Source organism: Musca autumnalis, unplaced genomic scaffold (assembly GCF_047663935.1).
Source record: "Musca autumnalis isolate F117 unplaced genomic scaffold, ASM4766393v1 scaffold_4, whole genome shotgun sequence".
In the NCBI taxonomy this organism is placed as follows: Eukaryota; Metazoa; Arthropoda; class Insecta; order Diptera; family Muscidae; genus Musca; species Musca autumnalis.
The window spans coordinates 78,089,519-78,106,575 of NW_027411977.1; the positions used below are offsets into that span (position 1 = coordinate 78,089,519).

General features: G+C 36.1%; 1 protein-coding gene and 1 long non-coding RNA gene across 22 annotated transcripts in view; one reads left to right on the plus strand and one right to left on the minus strand.

Moving 5' to 3' along the window:
- The window catches only part of skd (mediator complex subunit skuld), a 63,683-nt gene that overhangs the window by 16,221 nt on the left and 30,405 nt on the right, over positions 1-17,057 (plus strand). For all 21 annotated transcript variants that reach the window (XR_012412735.1, XM_073984862.1, XM_073984864.1 and 18 more), the window contains exon 3: positions 5,982-6,294. Coding sequence is in view for 20 of the 21 variants with exons in the window: in XM_073984862.1 (XP_073840963.1) it covers positions 5,982-6,294 (313 nt within the window). In the remaining variant the exon portion in view is untranslated. The remainder of the gene's footprint in view (positions 1-5,981; positions 6,295-17,057) is intronic.
- LOC141402848 (uncharacterized) lies at positions 3,795-15,230 on the minus strand. The gene is made up of 3 exons (XR_012412736.1): positions 9,451-15,230; positions 9,313-9,387; positions 3,795-6,944 (listed from the first exon to the last, which is right to left on the minus strand). It is a non-coding gene; the product is annotated as an uncharacterized lncRNA (long non-coding RNA).

Below are 17,057 nucleotides of genomic sequence, written 5' to 3' on the forward strand. Positions count from 1 at the left end.
AGTCACTCATTTCGATAAGCCATTAAGTGGTCACCGTAAGATTCCTTATATCTTTTGGGTCATTATGGCGGGAAAATGGACTTGATCACGAAAAAAATGATATCGTTGTAAGATGGACCACAAGGACAACTATCTGTAAAAAACGATCCACGAAAGTTTTTAAACTGAACTTAAGCGAACATTTTTAACTTTTGTGGGGAAGATACTCAATTTTCAAACGGAGAGAAATTTTCAATTTCAATTTATTTTCATAAATGGGAACCTAGCTCATAGAGCCAAGAGCTACAAAACATACACTACTCCACAAGCTTAAAATTAAAAAACATTAACATTACGATGTGAAAAGGTTGGAGCTTTCCTTTCCATAAGCTGCCGTGCCCACCACTCATTTAAGTGGTGACTTAAGGTCATTAAGTCAGGAAATGTGGACTTGATAATAAACCACGCTGAGGCGAACATTTTGTACCCGAAGGAGTTGTCCGATATAGAACTTCTTAATGCACGCGAAATATTATGATTTGCAATGTTTCGGCCAAAGCGGATACTCAATACCAAAATAATGGTGCCAACTAGTCATTGCAGTTGGTCCAGGCCGATTTTTAGAGCTTTTGGGTTATTATCTCAGGACTTACCCACAAAATTACATTTTTGCAATCAGGATCACACTTGACAACCTTCATTAAAAGTTACAACAACTAAAGTGTACCCAAATTAAAAGTTTGGAACTTTTTTGGGAGAGTTATCCAACGGGCTGATCTTGTAATGTTGGGCCTCTATTTCACTCTCTCTCGTCATGAAGATCCTTCTTGTTCCTGGATATATGATGAATAAGATGATGGATATATGATGAATAAGATGACTAAGGTAGCGAGTTTCAACAGGATTGAATACTCTTCCATTGCGTTACACTTGTATTTGTGGCCCAAATTGCGGTTTAATAGCTTCCAAACAAACCAATCATTCCGAAAAAATGATAACGATATCTGTACGAGCTTCGGATGATACGCCCAATTTCGGATCCAAAATTGTAACGAATTCGTAACGCAAGTTCTATGATGTGGTTGATATAATTTCGAAGCGAAATGTCGGAGCGAATTCCGATCGGATTCGGCAAGATTAGGGAAATCATTGGGGAAATTCGGAACGGAAATTTATTTAGGACATTTCGCCTGAATTTTTAACGAAATGGATAAATAAATCCCGTACAACAATTGAATAGAAATTCGAACGATTTTTGTCGATATGTATTTGCTTTCGAAATTGTTCAAACAAGTCGGGCATTCGACATTTGGTTTGCGGGGTTACTACAATTTTGCGTTGTAAGAGGTCTACAAGGTTTCTTTATTTGCACCGAATAAGGTGCCGGATGGGTAATGAGAAACTTATTTTACAACGTAGTCTGGTTAAATCTTCGAATGGTGTGAAGATGGCGTGTGTTGTTGTACATCGCTGTGTTCTTTTTTTTTTTTTTTGCCAAATTTCAGTTTATAATCGACAAATGGATAGATATTTCTTAAGCTAGAGGGTGTAGAACTTTAAGGGTCATTTGCCATCGGTTTCATAAGAGAAAATGATCTGTATGGTTCGACTTTCTTCGTGAAGATGAGGGCCGATATCGAAAGTTGAGGACTTTTCTAATAAGTCAGTCTAGCCCCAACGCTTTGAATAATTTTGCGCTTCGAATGATATTTGCAACATCGACAGGAGAGATAATATTCATCTCCCTTCTCCTCGCCCGTTTAGTCCATTTGATAGGTGAATTTGAGATAGGTTTTGTCATTTAATGTGCGAAATGTCTCTGTCAAAATGGAATAGGACAACTTGTGATCAGTGTGACCAGATCTAAAAAAGTGTTGCTGCTAAATCTGAATTGAAATAGTGCTAAAATAAATATTAAAATGCCAAAAAATAATGCTAAATTTAAAAATGTTGCTTTTTAATAAAATGTACCCTCCGCCATTATGTGGAAGGTATATTGAGTTTGTTTTTCAGTTTGCATCCTAGTCGATTTGTGCATGTCCGTCTATAGTAATCACCAAAATTGAGATAGGATACTAACATTTTGGAAAGATGCGTTTTTTGATTGCAGGCAGTTCAAGTTCGAAGATGGGCTATATCGACCCATGTATTGGTATAACCCCGATATATTGATTCCGGCCGATTTCAGGTATTTTGCCGATTTGGCTAAATTTTCAGGTCGAATTAGCTATGATTTGGTATTTAGGGTTTAGGTTTGCGGACATAGGTTAATTTTTTTTGGAATAGCCTAATATAGCGGCACCACCTGATTTTGCGAATTTTTAAGCTTTTAGCTACATTTTCAGACAAGACCGAATTAGCTGTATTTTAGCATGGACATAGGTCCACGTATTGGCACAGCCTATATATACCGGTAACCCCCGGTTTCAGGTATTTTAAGTTTTTATATACATTTTCGGTTTAAATCGGCTGTAATTAGCATTTAGGCTTCCTAGTGATCAAAAACGTCACCGCCAAAAGTTGTGGACATAGGTCAAGGTTTTGAAATAGGTCTTATAAAACGGTACCGCCTGATTTAAGGTACTTGGTTGTCATTCGGGTTCAAAGTGTTTAAAAAACTGCACCATAAATCGTGGACACATGCCTACGTTTCGGTGGCCCCACTGCTTTCAGTTTTTTTAAGTTTTTCTATACATTTTCGGGTAAAATTGGAAGTCATTTGATATTTATAGTTCCCAGTGGTCAAAAAACTTCTCCATCTAAAATAATGGCATTGGTACTTTCCTAACAAAATATTAATTGTTCCACAAACATCCCAGATGGGACAGCGGAGACTTCTCTCATATCAATGAGTGCACCCCGATTCAGATTAGCTCAAATGATATGGGACCCACTGTTAATTGCCGAGTCCGAACGGCGCACAGTGGTCGAAATCAGTGATCTAGCGGAGCAAAATTAATAACTTGGAAACGAATGGAGATATCGTTCTGAAATTTTGCACAAACTCAGTCTGTGTCCGTGGGTAATAATGGACTAAATATGAACAACATCGGCTAATATTTTGGTATAGCCCCCATATAACGGTACCTCCTGATATTCGGTATTTTGAGGATTTAAGCCACGCTTTCCTTCCAAATTAGTTGTAATTTGGTACTTAGGTTTTCTAGTGATCACTAAACCTTTCCACCAAAAATTGCGGACATAGGTTCACGTTTGGGTGTAGGCCCCTTTTAAAGTACCTCGCAATTTTCAGTATTTTGGGGTTTAAAGATACATTTCCCAGCCAAATTAGGTGTAATTTGGCATTTGGGGTTCCCAGTGGACACAAACATTCTCCACCAAAAATTGTGTACATAGGTCTACGTTTTGATATTGTCCCCATATAACGGTACCTCCCAGTATTCGGTATTGTTAGGATTTTGTCTACATTTTCAGACCAAATAAGCTGAATTTTGGCATAGGAGGTTCTCGTTGGTTATACATCTTCTCCACCAAAAATTGTGAACATAGGTCTACATTTTGATATAGCCCCCATATAACTGTATCGACGGATTTAGGGTATTTTGAGGATTTAAGCTATTTTTCAAGACCATTTATCAGCAAGATTTGCAGATATTTGCAAAAAATTTAGTAAAAAAAAATTGGACTGAACCTCAGTGGACCTTGGTAGTTACGCTCCACTCAACAAAAGTATATTGCACTAAAAACATAAAAATAATAATTTTTGAAAATTTATTGCTACATAACTAAGTAACTTCAGGCCCCATTTTTTTTTTAATTTAACTTACACCCTCCCCTATCAATAAAAAATAAACTTTGTTTAGTTTTATTACGAATTTATTAAACAATTAAACAAATATGAAATCAGGTTTTTAGCAACAATTTTGTTAAAATCTGATGCATCAAAATTTCTTGCACTTCACAGTTAATAACTGAGTGAATATTTACAACAACAAAAAAGTGAAAACAAAATTTTAGTCAGCAGAGTGTCTGTAATCGATACAATGGAAAACATTTCGCAATTTTATACTTTGATTTTTTGACTTTCGCGCCGCTAAATCAATGGTTTCGACCAGTGTGCGGCGTGTCCTAAGGACACCACTTGTAGAGAAGTTTTACATGGATGAAATACTCAGGAAATGCCGCCAACATTACTGAGGGGTATTTTGCCACCGTTGAAAATTTGATGTTGCCTGGCCTGGGAATCGAACCCACGACCTTTAGCGTGCAACGCGGGTGTGCATACCATTGCACCACGGTGATACCCAAACAAAAAGAAAAACTAATCATTCCATATCAGTTCAGAATAACTCTGTTCCTTTACTTTTTTAATTGTAAAAGTGGCAAAAGAGAAAACTGTCTAAATTGTTTTCTCATGACCAGTTTTACCATAAAAGAAAAGGAACGGGAAAAATGGTAGATCTGGTAACAATGTGAAAAAGAAAGAAAAAAAAAATTTTTATTTCACTGTTTTTAATTTTTTATCTCGGCGTTCGCTTTTTTTCTTTTGTTTTTGTCAATTTTTTTTTTTCATTATTGCCAAATAGTGGTCAAACAAATGTCGAAGAAACAGTTCTACCATTTTTACCACTACAGCAAGTAAAGGAACACAACGAATATTTCATGGTGGAGGTTATAACAAGTTCGGCCCGGCCAAACTAAAGTTATTTTTTATTATATTTTATTTTCTAAAGGCCTCGTCAGATAAGAGGATTTCGTTTCGCATTCTGTTCAACTTGCGTTTCACAATTTTCCGATTTCCTAAACCCGAAATGGTATTTTTTCTAGAGTTTTTGTTGTATATTTTACTCACAAAAGTTCAAATTTTGTGTGTTCAATAAGGCTTGGGGCAAAAAGCTAACAAAATTTAGTTTTTTTTCTAATTTAATAACCTAAGTAATTTTCATCAGAACGGTAAGGTTGATGTTTAATTAGTCTTTATCATTGTGCAACAAAATCAACATTATTACATATTTAGTTTTTTTTTGTTGTAATAAATTCAAGTGACACTTCCAAAGGTAGATTGTTTCTAGTGATTTTTGTGCAATATCTTACACTGAAAAATGAACAAGTTGACCACACTTCCCATAATAACAGAAATAAGACGAATGCAAGCAAACAAACACGCAAATTTTTTATAAACATAAAAAACTGCGAGAGAAGCATACAACAACCAAAACATTATAATTTTATTCATAACTATTAAAAGAGAATTAAAATACGTCTATATCTTTGAATGAAATGAACATGGGGAGATAAAACAAGTTAAAAATATTTAATATAATAAGAAAAGCAAATTAAGTCCAATGTTTTTGTTCTCTTGTTGGATAAATATGAAGGTATTTAATTTCCACATCTTATTTTCAATTTGTTATCTCTTGCTTTTCTTTTTGGATATGTAAGGGGAAACTTTATACCCGTCTGTATGTGGAAATTGATGGGGGGAAAAGTGTGTGGAGCATTGTTTGGCACACAACATTTATCTCTATGCTTTGAGTTAGTTTCTCTCTTTATTTAACATTTGAAAGCTCAATGAAAGTTGGAATACATTTTATACCACACCATCTAGATTGAGAGATTATTTTGAGCTTGTTTCTATCTACTTCTTGGTAAACTAACTTTACAACTTCCGGACTTTTTCTACTCATCTCTTATATATGTACATAGCTATTGTTGTGAAATTTTTTCCAGTCAAGCAAAAACAATGTATGGTGTTTTCCAGAAACAACAACAAACTGTGGTGTTTTTGAACAAATAGCTTAAACCGCACAAACCGCTTGGTTTTTTTGCTCACGTTTAAACACATATTGTCACCATTGTGCTTAGCTTAGCCCCCAAAACTCGACATATGTGTTAAAAAACATAATTGACTTCCACAAGAAAATAGAAAATTGTAGGTATGTTCTGAAACACAGCCAATTCAAAACCATGACAAATATTTTATTTTCTTCTTTTCGTTGTGCCAAAAAATTCATTCTCTAAATATTTTTTCTTTTTTTCAGACTGATTTATGCGGAATAAAATGGCGCAAATTTGTTAACAGTGAGCGCCCAAATGCGTCCAGTGATCCACTGGACGATCCAATATTACGATCCTATTCACGATGTATGCAAGCTGATATTTTATGTGTTTGGCGACGTGTCCAATCCACGCGACAGGACAATTCCGATCCAAACGCTATATTCGAAGTTGTCAACACATCTAAAGTACATCCACCCCTGTCATTAGCTGCAGCCAAAGAATTATGGTTATTTTGGTATGGCGAAGAACCCGATCTAACGGATTTGGTTGATGCAGAACTTTTAAAAGTAGCTGGTAAGTAGTTAAAAAAAATTAAAGATGATTTTCGTTCAAAGAGAAAAATTATTTTTCCTCTAACTGGTACATCATCATATCTTGAAGATTATATGGAATAAGATATACATTAAAATGCTTGGAAAAAATATTCCACAATATATAACGTTTACATCCTTTGTTCAATTATAAACAATGGCATTTAACATCATATACCAAGGCATGCGCTAATGTGCCTACTTTCCAAAATCAAACAAAAGTTTTCCATACTCTTATACCCCGTTTGCACTTAACCGGATTTAATAAACCCACAGGGTTTCAAATGTCAATTCCATAGCGCAAACTTCATATAAATCCTTCAAAGAAAGTTAACACGTCAAGAAACTCTAGTGCAAACACAGTTTTAGGTTAGGTTTAAGGATGCGCAGCCATCTAATAGTATGGTGACTGCTTCACTCGGAGACCGGTATGTTCATCCTGGATAGATTAGAGGTGGTGAAGGTGATGATGACGTAAGGTGGTGAAGATGATGATGACGTAAGGAAGAAGATGAGGTAAATAAGCCTATGAAAATTAGGTGATGATGGGGATTGTAGTTATCGTTCGTTGGGTTGGATATGAAAAATTGTAGATTACCAGATTGTAGCAGTATCGTTGATCTATTGGCTATGCTGGAAATATAAGAGAGAGAAAAATTTGTCCTGTAATGTGGTCCTCGGACTTTGAAATTATGAAATATGAATAAATAAATAAAATAAATAAAAAAAAATTTAGTAGTTATGTGCCTTTGCCAAGCCAGGATAAGTGATTGGCAAATTTATGCAGCATAATGGGATATATGTTAGATTGGAAGGTCAGACAGAGTATCTATATCATATCTTCCTAGTATTCCTACAAAGTGGATGTTCAATAGTCTCTGTCTCCTCTGCTTCTTCACATAGCCTGCAGTTGCCAATGAAGCTAGAAATATCACTCTCACCTGACCCGTTATAAGTTCCACCGTGATTTTCATGCCTAACTTGTCGAATGAGAGGACGGAGGTAGTTCTACGTACAAGGTTTCTTTATCGGCACCCTTAGTGCCGCCGGCTAGGGACTTGAGGACCTTGATCCTACATGTCAGCTTGTCTTGCCGCAAATAGCTTTGGCCTGCGCGGACGACATGCTGTCGAATGTGGCCCCTATAATTTTGGGGGAGTTTGTGGTCGGAATTCTGCTATCATTAACGATGACACTCTCAACTCTACTGTTGTTGTAATAGAAAAGGTTTGATATGAGTTGGCAGCCGTTGGCCGAAACGCTTTCGGAAAGAACCCGCTGCCCTGGAATTGATTCAACACTATTTTTATACCCTCAGCATTTATGCTAACGAGGGTATATACACTTTCATACGGGCAAAATGTGCCCCATCGAAATAACGGTTTTAGACCCCAAGTATGTTTGGACGAAATGTGTTTCAGACAATTTGGAGTCGATTGAGCAATGTCCGTCCGTCTGTATGTCTGTCTGGCTGGTGCGCACGATAACTCTCGAACGGATGAACTGATTCGGTTCAAATTTTGGCTTTCGTAATATTTTGCCCAAACTTAGTTTAAGTTCGAAGATGGGCTATATCATTCCACTCCTTCCGGTACCTGCCCCACAAAAGTTCGAAAATGTTCGGAAAATTTGTGCGCACGATAACTCTTGCAGGGAATAACCGATTTGGTCCATACTTTGCCCATCGTAAAATTTGTACCAAACTTAGATAATGTATCAATATAGACTCAATCGGTCCACTCCTTCGGGTACCTCCCACACAAAATTTCGGAAAAGTTCAGTTTAGTGCCATCTCTCGAATCTCTCTGATTTTTGTTTTAGCAACTTGTATTCACTGCCCTCCATACGACGGTAAAAGTTTTGTTAGGGGCAAGTCCATACTTCCTGAGAAAATAGCCTGAAAGTTGCAAAAAAAACCCCTATGACACCGTGTGAGGTGGTTGGAGCGCAAGATAACTCTAGAACGGATCGGCCGATACGGTCCAAAATTTGGCCTTAGTAATATTTTGTCCAAGCATATTTTAAGTTTGAAGATATGCCATATCGGTCCACTCCTTCAGGTACCTCCCCCACAAATGTTCAAAAATGATCGGAAAATTTGTTCATACGGTAACTCTTGAAGGCAGTGGCCGAAGTGGTCCATACTTTACACATCCTAATATATCTACTAGATATAGATCAGGTTCAAATATGGACTATATTTGTCCACTCCATCCGGTACCTCCCACATAAAATTGAATTTAAGACCTGCTATCGAATCACGTTGACTTTTGTTGAAGCAACTTGCATTCGCTGTCTCAATTCCGATGGTAAACGTTTCATATGAAATCGGTCTGTACGATTCACCTTTGCTGGCGTCCTTGTCAGGCTCAAGTAGCGGGGCTACCCCACCCATTTTACAGACTTCGGGAACGATGTGGGTGGCTATTGACATATTGAGAACTTTAGTGAGATACTCGACTCCCTGCACATCCAGTTTCAACATTACCATGCAGATTCCATCAGGAAGATAACTAATGCGGCAAGAAGAGAACTAATGCGACGTGTACTCTTCTCTTCGCCCTGACACTACGGGGTGCTCAACAAGCTGTCGATTGAAATAACTTACTAGCCTCTCAGTATCAGTAATCAACGTAACGTCGCCAAATGTGACTGTGGTCCTATATTCTTTTTTTTTTGCTTTCTTCGAGACTGACAACCGTTGCCCACAAATCACTTATTCCGGTTTCAATGTTGTGACTCTTCAGATGATTTAACCACTTGTTCGTTTTATGCTCACAGACAAAATTTTTAACTCCCAGTGTCAGCTCCCTGACAACACCACAAGCTGCACTTTTGTTGTATTATTACACTCTTCGTCTTTACAAATAGCCTGATCTTCCAATGTTTCCTAGAGAATGAATTTTGTTTAGTTTGTGTTTTTATTGTGTTGTGAGTTAAAATAAGCCGTTCATTATGTTCCATATTTCATATGGGGATGAAGTAGTCAACAATACCCTACCCTCGAAAGAACTAATAGCATCTTAATATTTTTTCCTTGTTCTTGTGGAATTTTGATGGTGTTTTCTTTTATCACCTGTAAATATGAAAAGTCTTCATAACCTTAATTTCATTTAGAGACAAAATTGGCGTGACTCACCAGACAGTACTACTTGATTTGACATCTTTTCACAGACTTAATTTATATGGAAAAATAAAACGTTCTTCAGAATGGTCCATTGTGCATTTTCTTTCTTAGGCCTTTTCAAAGATTTCTCCATTCAATTCTTCTTAACTTTTTTTCTGAAATTACTGGTATTTATTCGTTGACCCCACAATTAGATGCCATCGCTGCCATTCATTTTTTTTTCTTAACTAAGTTCCCTTTAATGGAACGCTTGCTGCTTTCGCATAATTTCAAGGCCATTGAAACAAACATACAGACCCGAACACTCACTCGCTCAAACGTCACAAACCTACTCAAAATATCTTTACTGCCGCTGCTGTTGGCTGCTTGGTTTACAATTTGTTGTGGTTGTGTTCCCGTGCTACCCGATTATTGTATCTGCTGCAGTAGCAAAGCACCCGGCTTGGTTCTTCGTGTATGTATGTGTCTGTTTTTTTATAATATTTTTCTTCATCTTTGACTCGCCGGCCACTCTATTGATGTCGCGTGCGCTCTGCTCAATTTCATTATCGGCGTTGGCGGCTATACCACCATATATATTGCCATGAATGACATTACATACCTAAATTGATTTTTTGTTTTGCTTAGAATTCTTTCTTCTCTCTTTTTGTTTTTATTATTTCGGTAGTTAGGCATTTCTTTGAGATTTCTTAAAGTTTATAAACATTTGTTTTAATTGTTGGAATTTTTACTCATATTGCTGACTGAAGGTTTAACTTCTATCCCCCACCTACGGCTCATTTGTCCGCTTTTCGTTTTCCTTTACCCCCACGAACAACAATCAAATAACTAAAACTAGTTTTATATGACGAATGAGTGGCTATGGCTATGCTCACGTTCTCTTTCTCTCATAAAAAAATACAAACACCATTGGTTAGGTGTTTGAGTAAATAATATGGGTCGAAAGCGCACAGATAGCGGTCAGATGATTTTTTTTTTAAATGAGATTTGACATCATTTAAAAAAACAGTTGAAGAAAAATATTTATTTTTTATAACTCGTAGTAGTAATAAGGTGGAAACCTTAAGCTGTATAATCTATACCACGTCATAAACATAGTTTAATGTATTGAGGTACGACGATTACTTCGGAGGGCCAACACAGTAAGACCAAAACTCCAAAGGGAAAACCCATCGATGTGACGGCCCAATTATTTCATTAATGAACAATTGTTTATAAGCTTTGTCTTTCAATCATAGAATATGCGTTCTCTATCCAACTGATTTTGGACTGACTGGTGTAGCTATATACATACATATCATCCCTCATATCAATGATTGCACCCGATTCATATTATTATTTTTTTAGACGAGTCGTGACGGGGTGTCTAATGGACGCCACTAGTAAAAATGTTTCCTATAGAAAATTTTTTCATAAAGTAGAAGGACTTTATAAACAATAGCAAAAGGCGTCCCTATAGAAGGCCTTTTTTGGTCATTCCATAAGACCAAAAATATTTCATATAGTAGACCATATGTACTTTCTATACAAGAACAAAGGGTTTCACTGTAGGAGACTTACAAGTATATACAAAAGGTACTGATCACCAATGGAAAGTCCTATGGTCTTCTAAAAATAGTCTATTAGGTCTTCTATAGGGAAATATTTTGCTCTTTCCATGGAGGACTAGAGACATTTCCAAAGAATACCAAAAGAAGGAATACTTTCTTATAGAAGACCTGAAGAAGGTATTATTATTGAAGAAGTCTTTTTATAGAGGACCAGAAGAATGTCTTCCTTTAGAAGATCAGAAGAAGGTCTTCCTTTAGAAGACCAGAAGAAAGTCTCCTTATAGACAACCAGAAAAAGGGTTTTCCTATAGAAAACCAAAAGAAGGCCTTCCTTTAGAAGACCAGAATAAGGACTTCCTATAGAAGACCCGAAAGTCTTCTTATTGACCAGAAATCTTTCCAAAGAAGACCAGAAGAAGAAGGTATACTTTTAGAAGACAAATAGGTCTTCTATAGCCGACCAGAATAAGGTATTCCTTTAGAAGACTAGAGTCTTCCTATAGAAGGCCAGGTCAGAAAGCTTCCTATAGAAGATGAGATGATCTTCCTATAGGAGGACAAAAGGTCTTTTTGAGGACTAGAAGTTCTTCCGATAGAAGACCATAGGAAGGCCCTCTTATGGAATGGAAGACAAATAGGTCTTCTATAGCAAACCAGAATAATGTATTCCTTTAGAAGACTAGAGTCTTCCTATAGAAGGCCAGATCAGAAAGCTTCCTATAGAAGATCAGAGGGTCTTCCTATAGGAGGACAAAAGGTCTTTTTGAGGACTAGAAGTTCTTCCGATAGAAGACCATAGGAAGGTCCTCTTATGGAAGACCAGAAAGTCTTCTTATTGAAGAAGTTTTTCGATAGAGGACCAGAAGAAGGTCTTCCTATAGAAGACCAGAAGAAGTTCTTCCTATGGCCTTTCTATAGAAGACCAAAAGGTCTCATTGAGGATCGGAAGACCTTCCGATAGAAGACCATAAGAGGGTCCTCTTATGAAGACCATAAGGTCTTCTTATTGAGGAGGAGAAGGTCTTCCTATAAAAGACCAGAAGATCTTTCAATAGAATACCCGAAAATCTAGCAATAGAATACCCGAGAGTCTTCTTATTGAGCACCAGAATTTCTTCCTATAGAAGACCAACCGGTCTTCCTATAGGACCAGAAGATTTTCCGATAGACCATAAGAAGATTCTCTTATGGAAGATCAGAAGGTCTTCTTTCGATAGAGCACCAGAAGATGGTCTTCCTATAAGAAGAAGTTCTTCCTATAAAAAGAAGGTCTTTCTATAAGAAGAAGGTCTTCCTATAGAAGACCAGAGATCTTATAGAGAACCAGAAGTTCTTCCTATAGAAGACAATAGGATCTTCCTTTAGAAGACAGTAAGGTCTCCCTATAAAAAACCCGAAGGTCCTTTTATGGAAGACCTGAAGGTCTCCTTATGGAAGAAGTCTTTCCAGGACCAGAAGAAGGTATTCCTTTTGAAGACCGGAAAGGGTCCTAATATAGAAGATCAGAAAAAAAGTCTTCCTATAGAAGACCTGAAGAAGGTCTTCCAACAGATCAGAAGGGGTACTCCAATAGAATACCCGAAGGTCTTCTTATCGAGTACCAGAAGTTCTTCCTATAGAAGACCAGAAGGTCATCTTATAGAAGACCTGAAGAAGGTCTTCCAATAGAAGATCAGAAGGTCTTCCAATAGATCAGAAGGGGTACTCCAATAGAAGACCAGAAGAAGGTCTTCCTATAGAAGACCAGAAGATCTTCCAATAGAATACCCGAAGGTCTTCTTATCGAGTACCAGAAGTTCTTCCAATAGAAGACCAGAAGGTCATCCTATAGAAGACCAGAAGGTCATCCTATAGAAAACAAAAAGGTCTTATTGAGTACCATAAGATCTTCCGTTAGAAGACTCTAAGAAGGTCTTATGAAAAACCAGAAGGTCTTCTTATTGAAAAAGTCTTGCGATAGAGGACCAGAAGAAGTTCTTCGTTCCTATAAGAAGAAGCCCAGCATATGGTCTTCTTATAGAAGACCAGAAGAAGGTATTTCTATAGCAGAACAGAAGACGGTCTTCCTATAGAAGACCATAAAGACTTTATTGAGAACGAGTTCTTTCCTATAGAAGACCAGAAGGTCTCCTTATTGAAGAAGTCTTTCCAGAAAGGACTAGAAGAAGGTCTTCCTTTAGAAGACGGGAAAGGGTCTTAATACAGAAGATCAGAAGAACTGAGAAGTACTTGCAAGCTTCTATCACGAAGCCTATTTTAGACGACTTTGAATTGGCAGGAAAAGAAACATCGAAAGTTAATTTTGAACCGATTTGACAAAATCAAAAGATTGAATAGAGTCGACTAATAAATTGAGGGTAAAAATCGAAGTTTGAATGTCGACTTTCACTTTCGTTTACGATATTCCTGAGTTCTGATTATCATGGTTTTGTGGGGTTAAATCTTCTAAAACTGAGAAGAATAACTGAAAACTCTGCTTGTTAAAATAAATACCAAAAATGCTAAATATTAGGTTTGTACGATAACTTTCCCAGCAATAGTTACTTAGCAAGTTCCAGCACAGACTAATGAAAAGATAGACGTCGGAATGCTCTCACCGAGTATGTTCGAATTGAGTGTGCTGAAAAAGCAACTCAAAATAAACTGCCAAAAAATACAAGTTAATAAATATTTTGTTCTAGCAAAAGGCTACATGGTGGGGTTAGTTTTTGATGGGAACAATGTCCTCAGACAAAAATATCCCAGAAAATATTGTCATTTTCCCCAAAAAACGTCTTCGAACTTTTTTGAGTTTTCGTGTTTGAGTAGCTTGACGGCGCAAAATTGAGTATTCCTTCATCTATGTTTTCATTAGTCTATGATCGAACAACATTTTGTAGGAACTTGCAAGAAAGTCAGTTGTTTCCGAAAATGTGTGAAAATTGTTTTTGTTTCTTTTGATATTTTTGACCAAATGGAACAAAAACATAAATTTTAAAATTGCATTTTACTTATTGTGAAATTTCCTTGGTCAAAAATTTTAATATTTCAAGTTGTTTACATTGAACAGCTGATTAAAAGTCAGCTTTCCAAGCATACAAATTTTTACGGGAAAAATTTGCAAGTTCTCAGTCACAGAACTGTCAAAAAATTCTCTCTCAACTCGCTCTCTTTTACTGGATAATTTTGTTATCGAACAGCATTCAGTAAACATTTTTACGAATTTGTACAAATTTTTGGGTTATCGTACAGACATATTAACATAAGTAGGAGTGATTTCGTTTTAAACTTTTCTCAAGTTTTTTTTTTGTGTATGCAATATTTACTTGCTTAATAACAATACAAACAACAACAAAAACTGCCTGGGATATGTTTAAACAATGCAAAAATAAGTTGAATAACCTTAAAAAAGTGTATGTTCATCGTATGTCGTTTGCGCGTCAACCACATAGATATGTACATATGGCTACATTGTTAACATAAAAAGCAACAAGCCGCCAAGCAACTGAGACACACCGTAACCGTATGTCCCAGTAGTCAGCAATAGTGGAATTGTGTTATAGTCGTCTCCCATATACATATGCTACAACCTATTGTATGCGTTCCTAGGCACCTACTTCTGACAGCTGGTTATGTTTGTGTCTACATTTATTTCTGTTTTGTTAACCGCGATTTAATAAATATACTATATATTTTCAAGGTAATTAACTGTTGGTTGGTTGTGTGTGTTTATAAATTAATACTTCCACACCAAAACACACAGTTTTTAGTGAAATGACACTTTCATTCTTTCTTCCGATCGTTTTCCACTTTCTTCTTCTTTTTAAATTTAGGTGGGTAGGTAGGTAGTTAATGAAAAAAAATCCCTAGTATAAACAAAAATAATACATCTCCACCTCACCACACTCTAGTAAATGAACTATGTTATTATTGTTGTTGTCGCATTGATATAGATGAATTTGTCTCACATTTTTGAAATGCCAATAGGAAACTCCCTCACATTTGCTGTGAGTGTGTTTATTCCAGCAGTTTGTGGAATAAAAAGTTCAATCTTCTCGCGTACACAGGTGGGATGCATGAATGGGGAGTATATTTATGCATCTCTTGTCTCTCTTTGGAGCATTTAAGTGGAGAAATTTGGCAACATTGTCGGGTATTTATGTTAGTGTCGTCATCAGTAGATTAATGGTGATGCCAACTTTGTGTTTTTTTTTCACATTGAGTGTGTTCCTGATTTTCTGCATTGAAATTAAAAAAAAAAAAATAAAATATGTCAAAACACAAATGTTCTCATCGATGCAAAATATGTTAAATATCAAGCAAAAAGATATTCGAACTGAGTGTATTTTATATTTTTAAACTCTTAATGGCGGGATCCATCCTTAGATAAAAAACGCAACAAAATCATGCAATTTCCCCAACAAAAGAAATCCCCTTCGAAGTTTTTTGAGTTTTTTGTTTGTTTGAGTCACACACTCATGAAATGAGTAGTAATTCTTTGTCTACACTATATACGGCATAATACACAAAACACTCAGTATTATTATTTACAATGGAATATATAATTCCCTCTCGGCAAACTCTCACAGTTTCTCTACTGTTCCAATTCTACATTTATTTTTTCAGCGTTTACAGTTGCGTTAGTATTTTGACCTTTGTTTTTTTTTTTTGCAATTCTCGTGATTCTCGTCATTTGTTGTACTTTCTCTACTTGGTTTAATACCGTACGGGGGTTGCCGTGTTGCACGAAATATTATTGGCTCACAAAAGTATTATTTGGTCTGTTCCAGTACTGCAAGAATCTACTAATTTTTACTATTTTTGTCGATAACATAAAGGAAAAATTGTTATCGTAGTAACAAATAGTAGCTTCTTGCAGGTTCTGGATCGGGCATATTATTTAAACATCTCCAAATTCTCTTTAGTAGCAGCATCACACTAGAGCTGGCAAACTATCGATAGTCGCACCATTCGATAGTTTCGATATTTCTTATAAAAATATCGATAGTATCGATACTATCGTTAGTTTTTCATCGCCTCTATTTTAAATCAAAATGGTGGATTTTAAATGTCAACTACATAGAGTATAAGTCAAATAAAATCCACTGGATTTATTTGACGATACTATCGTCAATCATTCGCTAATAATATTATTAATGATATTCGAAATCGAAGGATTTCCTGCCACAAACTGAGCGACGAGTGAATCGTTTTCAATTCATTCCCGTGTGTCGTTCTCGAACAAAATATCCGCAAAACCATAGACTAATGAAAATATAGACGACGGAATGCTCGCACCGACTTTGTTCGAATTGAGTGTAGTGAAAAAGAAACTCAAAATAAAATGCCAAAAAATTACAAGTTAATAAATATTTTGTTCTGGCAAAAGGGGTTAGTTTTTGATGGGAACTATATCCTCAGATAAAAATATCCATGAAAATATTGCCATTTTCCGCAAAAATAGTCTTCGCACTCTTTTTGAGTTTTCGGATTTGAGTTACTTGATTGCTGCAAAATTGCGTATTCCTTCGCCTATATTTTCATTAGTCTATGGCAAAACTATCGAGAAACATTCGAAAACGATATCGTTTTACACAGCAATGGTATGGTGTAGAGCTGGCAAAAAATCGATGTCACTATCGATAATATCGATTATTATTTAAAAATTCAATATCGATAGATAATTTTGCCTATCGATATTATCGGAATAAAAACCTCTAACCTGAAATCCATTGAAATAAATAGATATTTCGCTGCTTTTCGGTTATGTGTGTGTAAGAAAGTAAGTCCGTAGTCACACGTACACATTTTTTGGTAAAATAAAATATATTTTTTACATTTTTTTATAAAATAAAAGCAGTTGTTTATTCTCCTTTACATTTCTGTGAACTACTTTTGCATAATTTGAAGGAAATCATTGACATTTCCGCCATTTTCATCTCCAAATTAATGGCGAAAATATATCGAAAATATCTAATGTTGGGAATATCGATGGTTTGCCAGCTCTAGTATGGTGGGAGTGGAGTCGACAATTCAAAAAAATGTAATTGGGGTAGTAAAAAATTGTGTACGTATTGAATTTTTCGAACT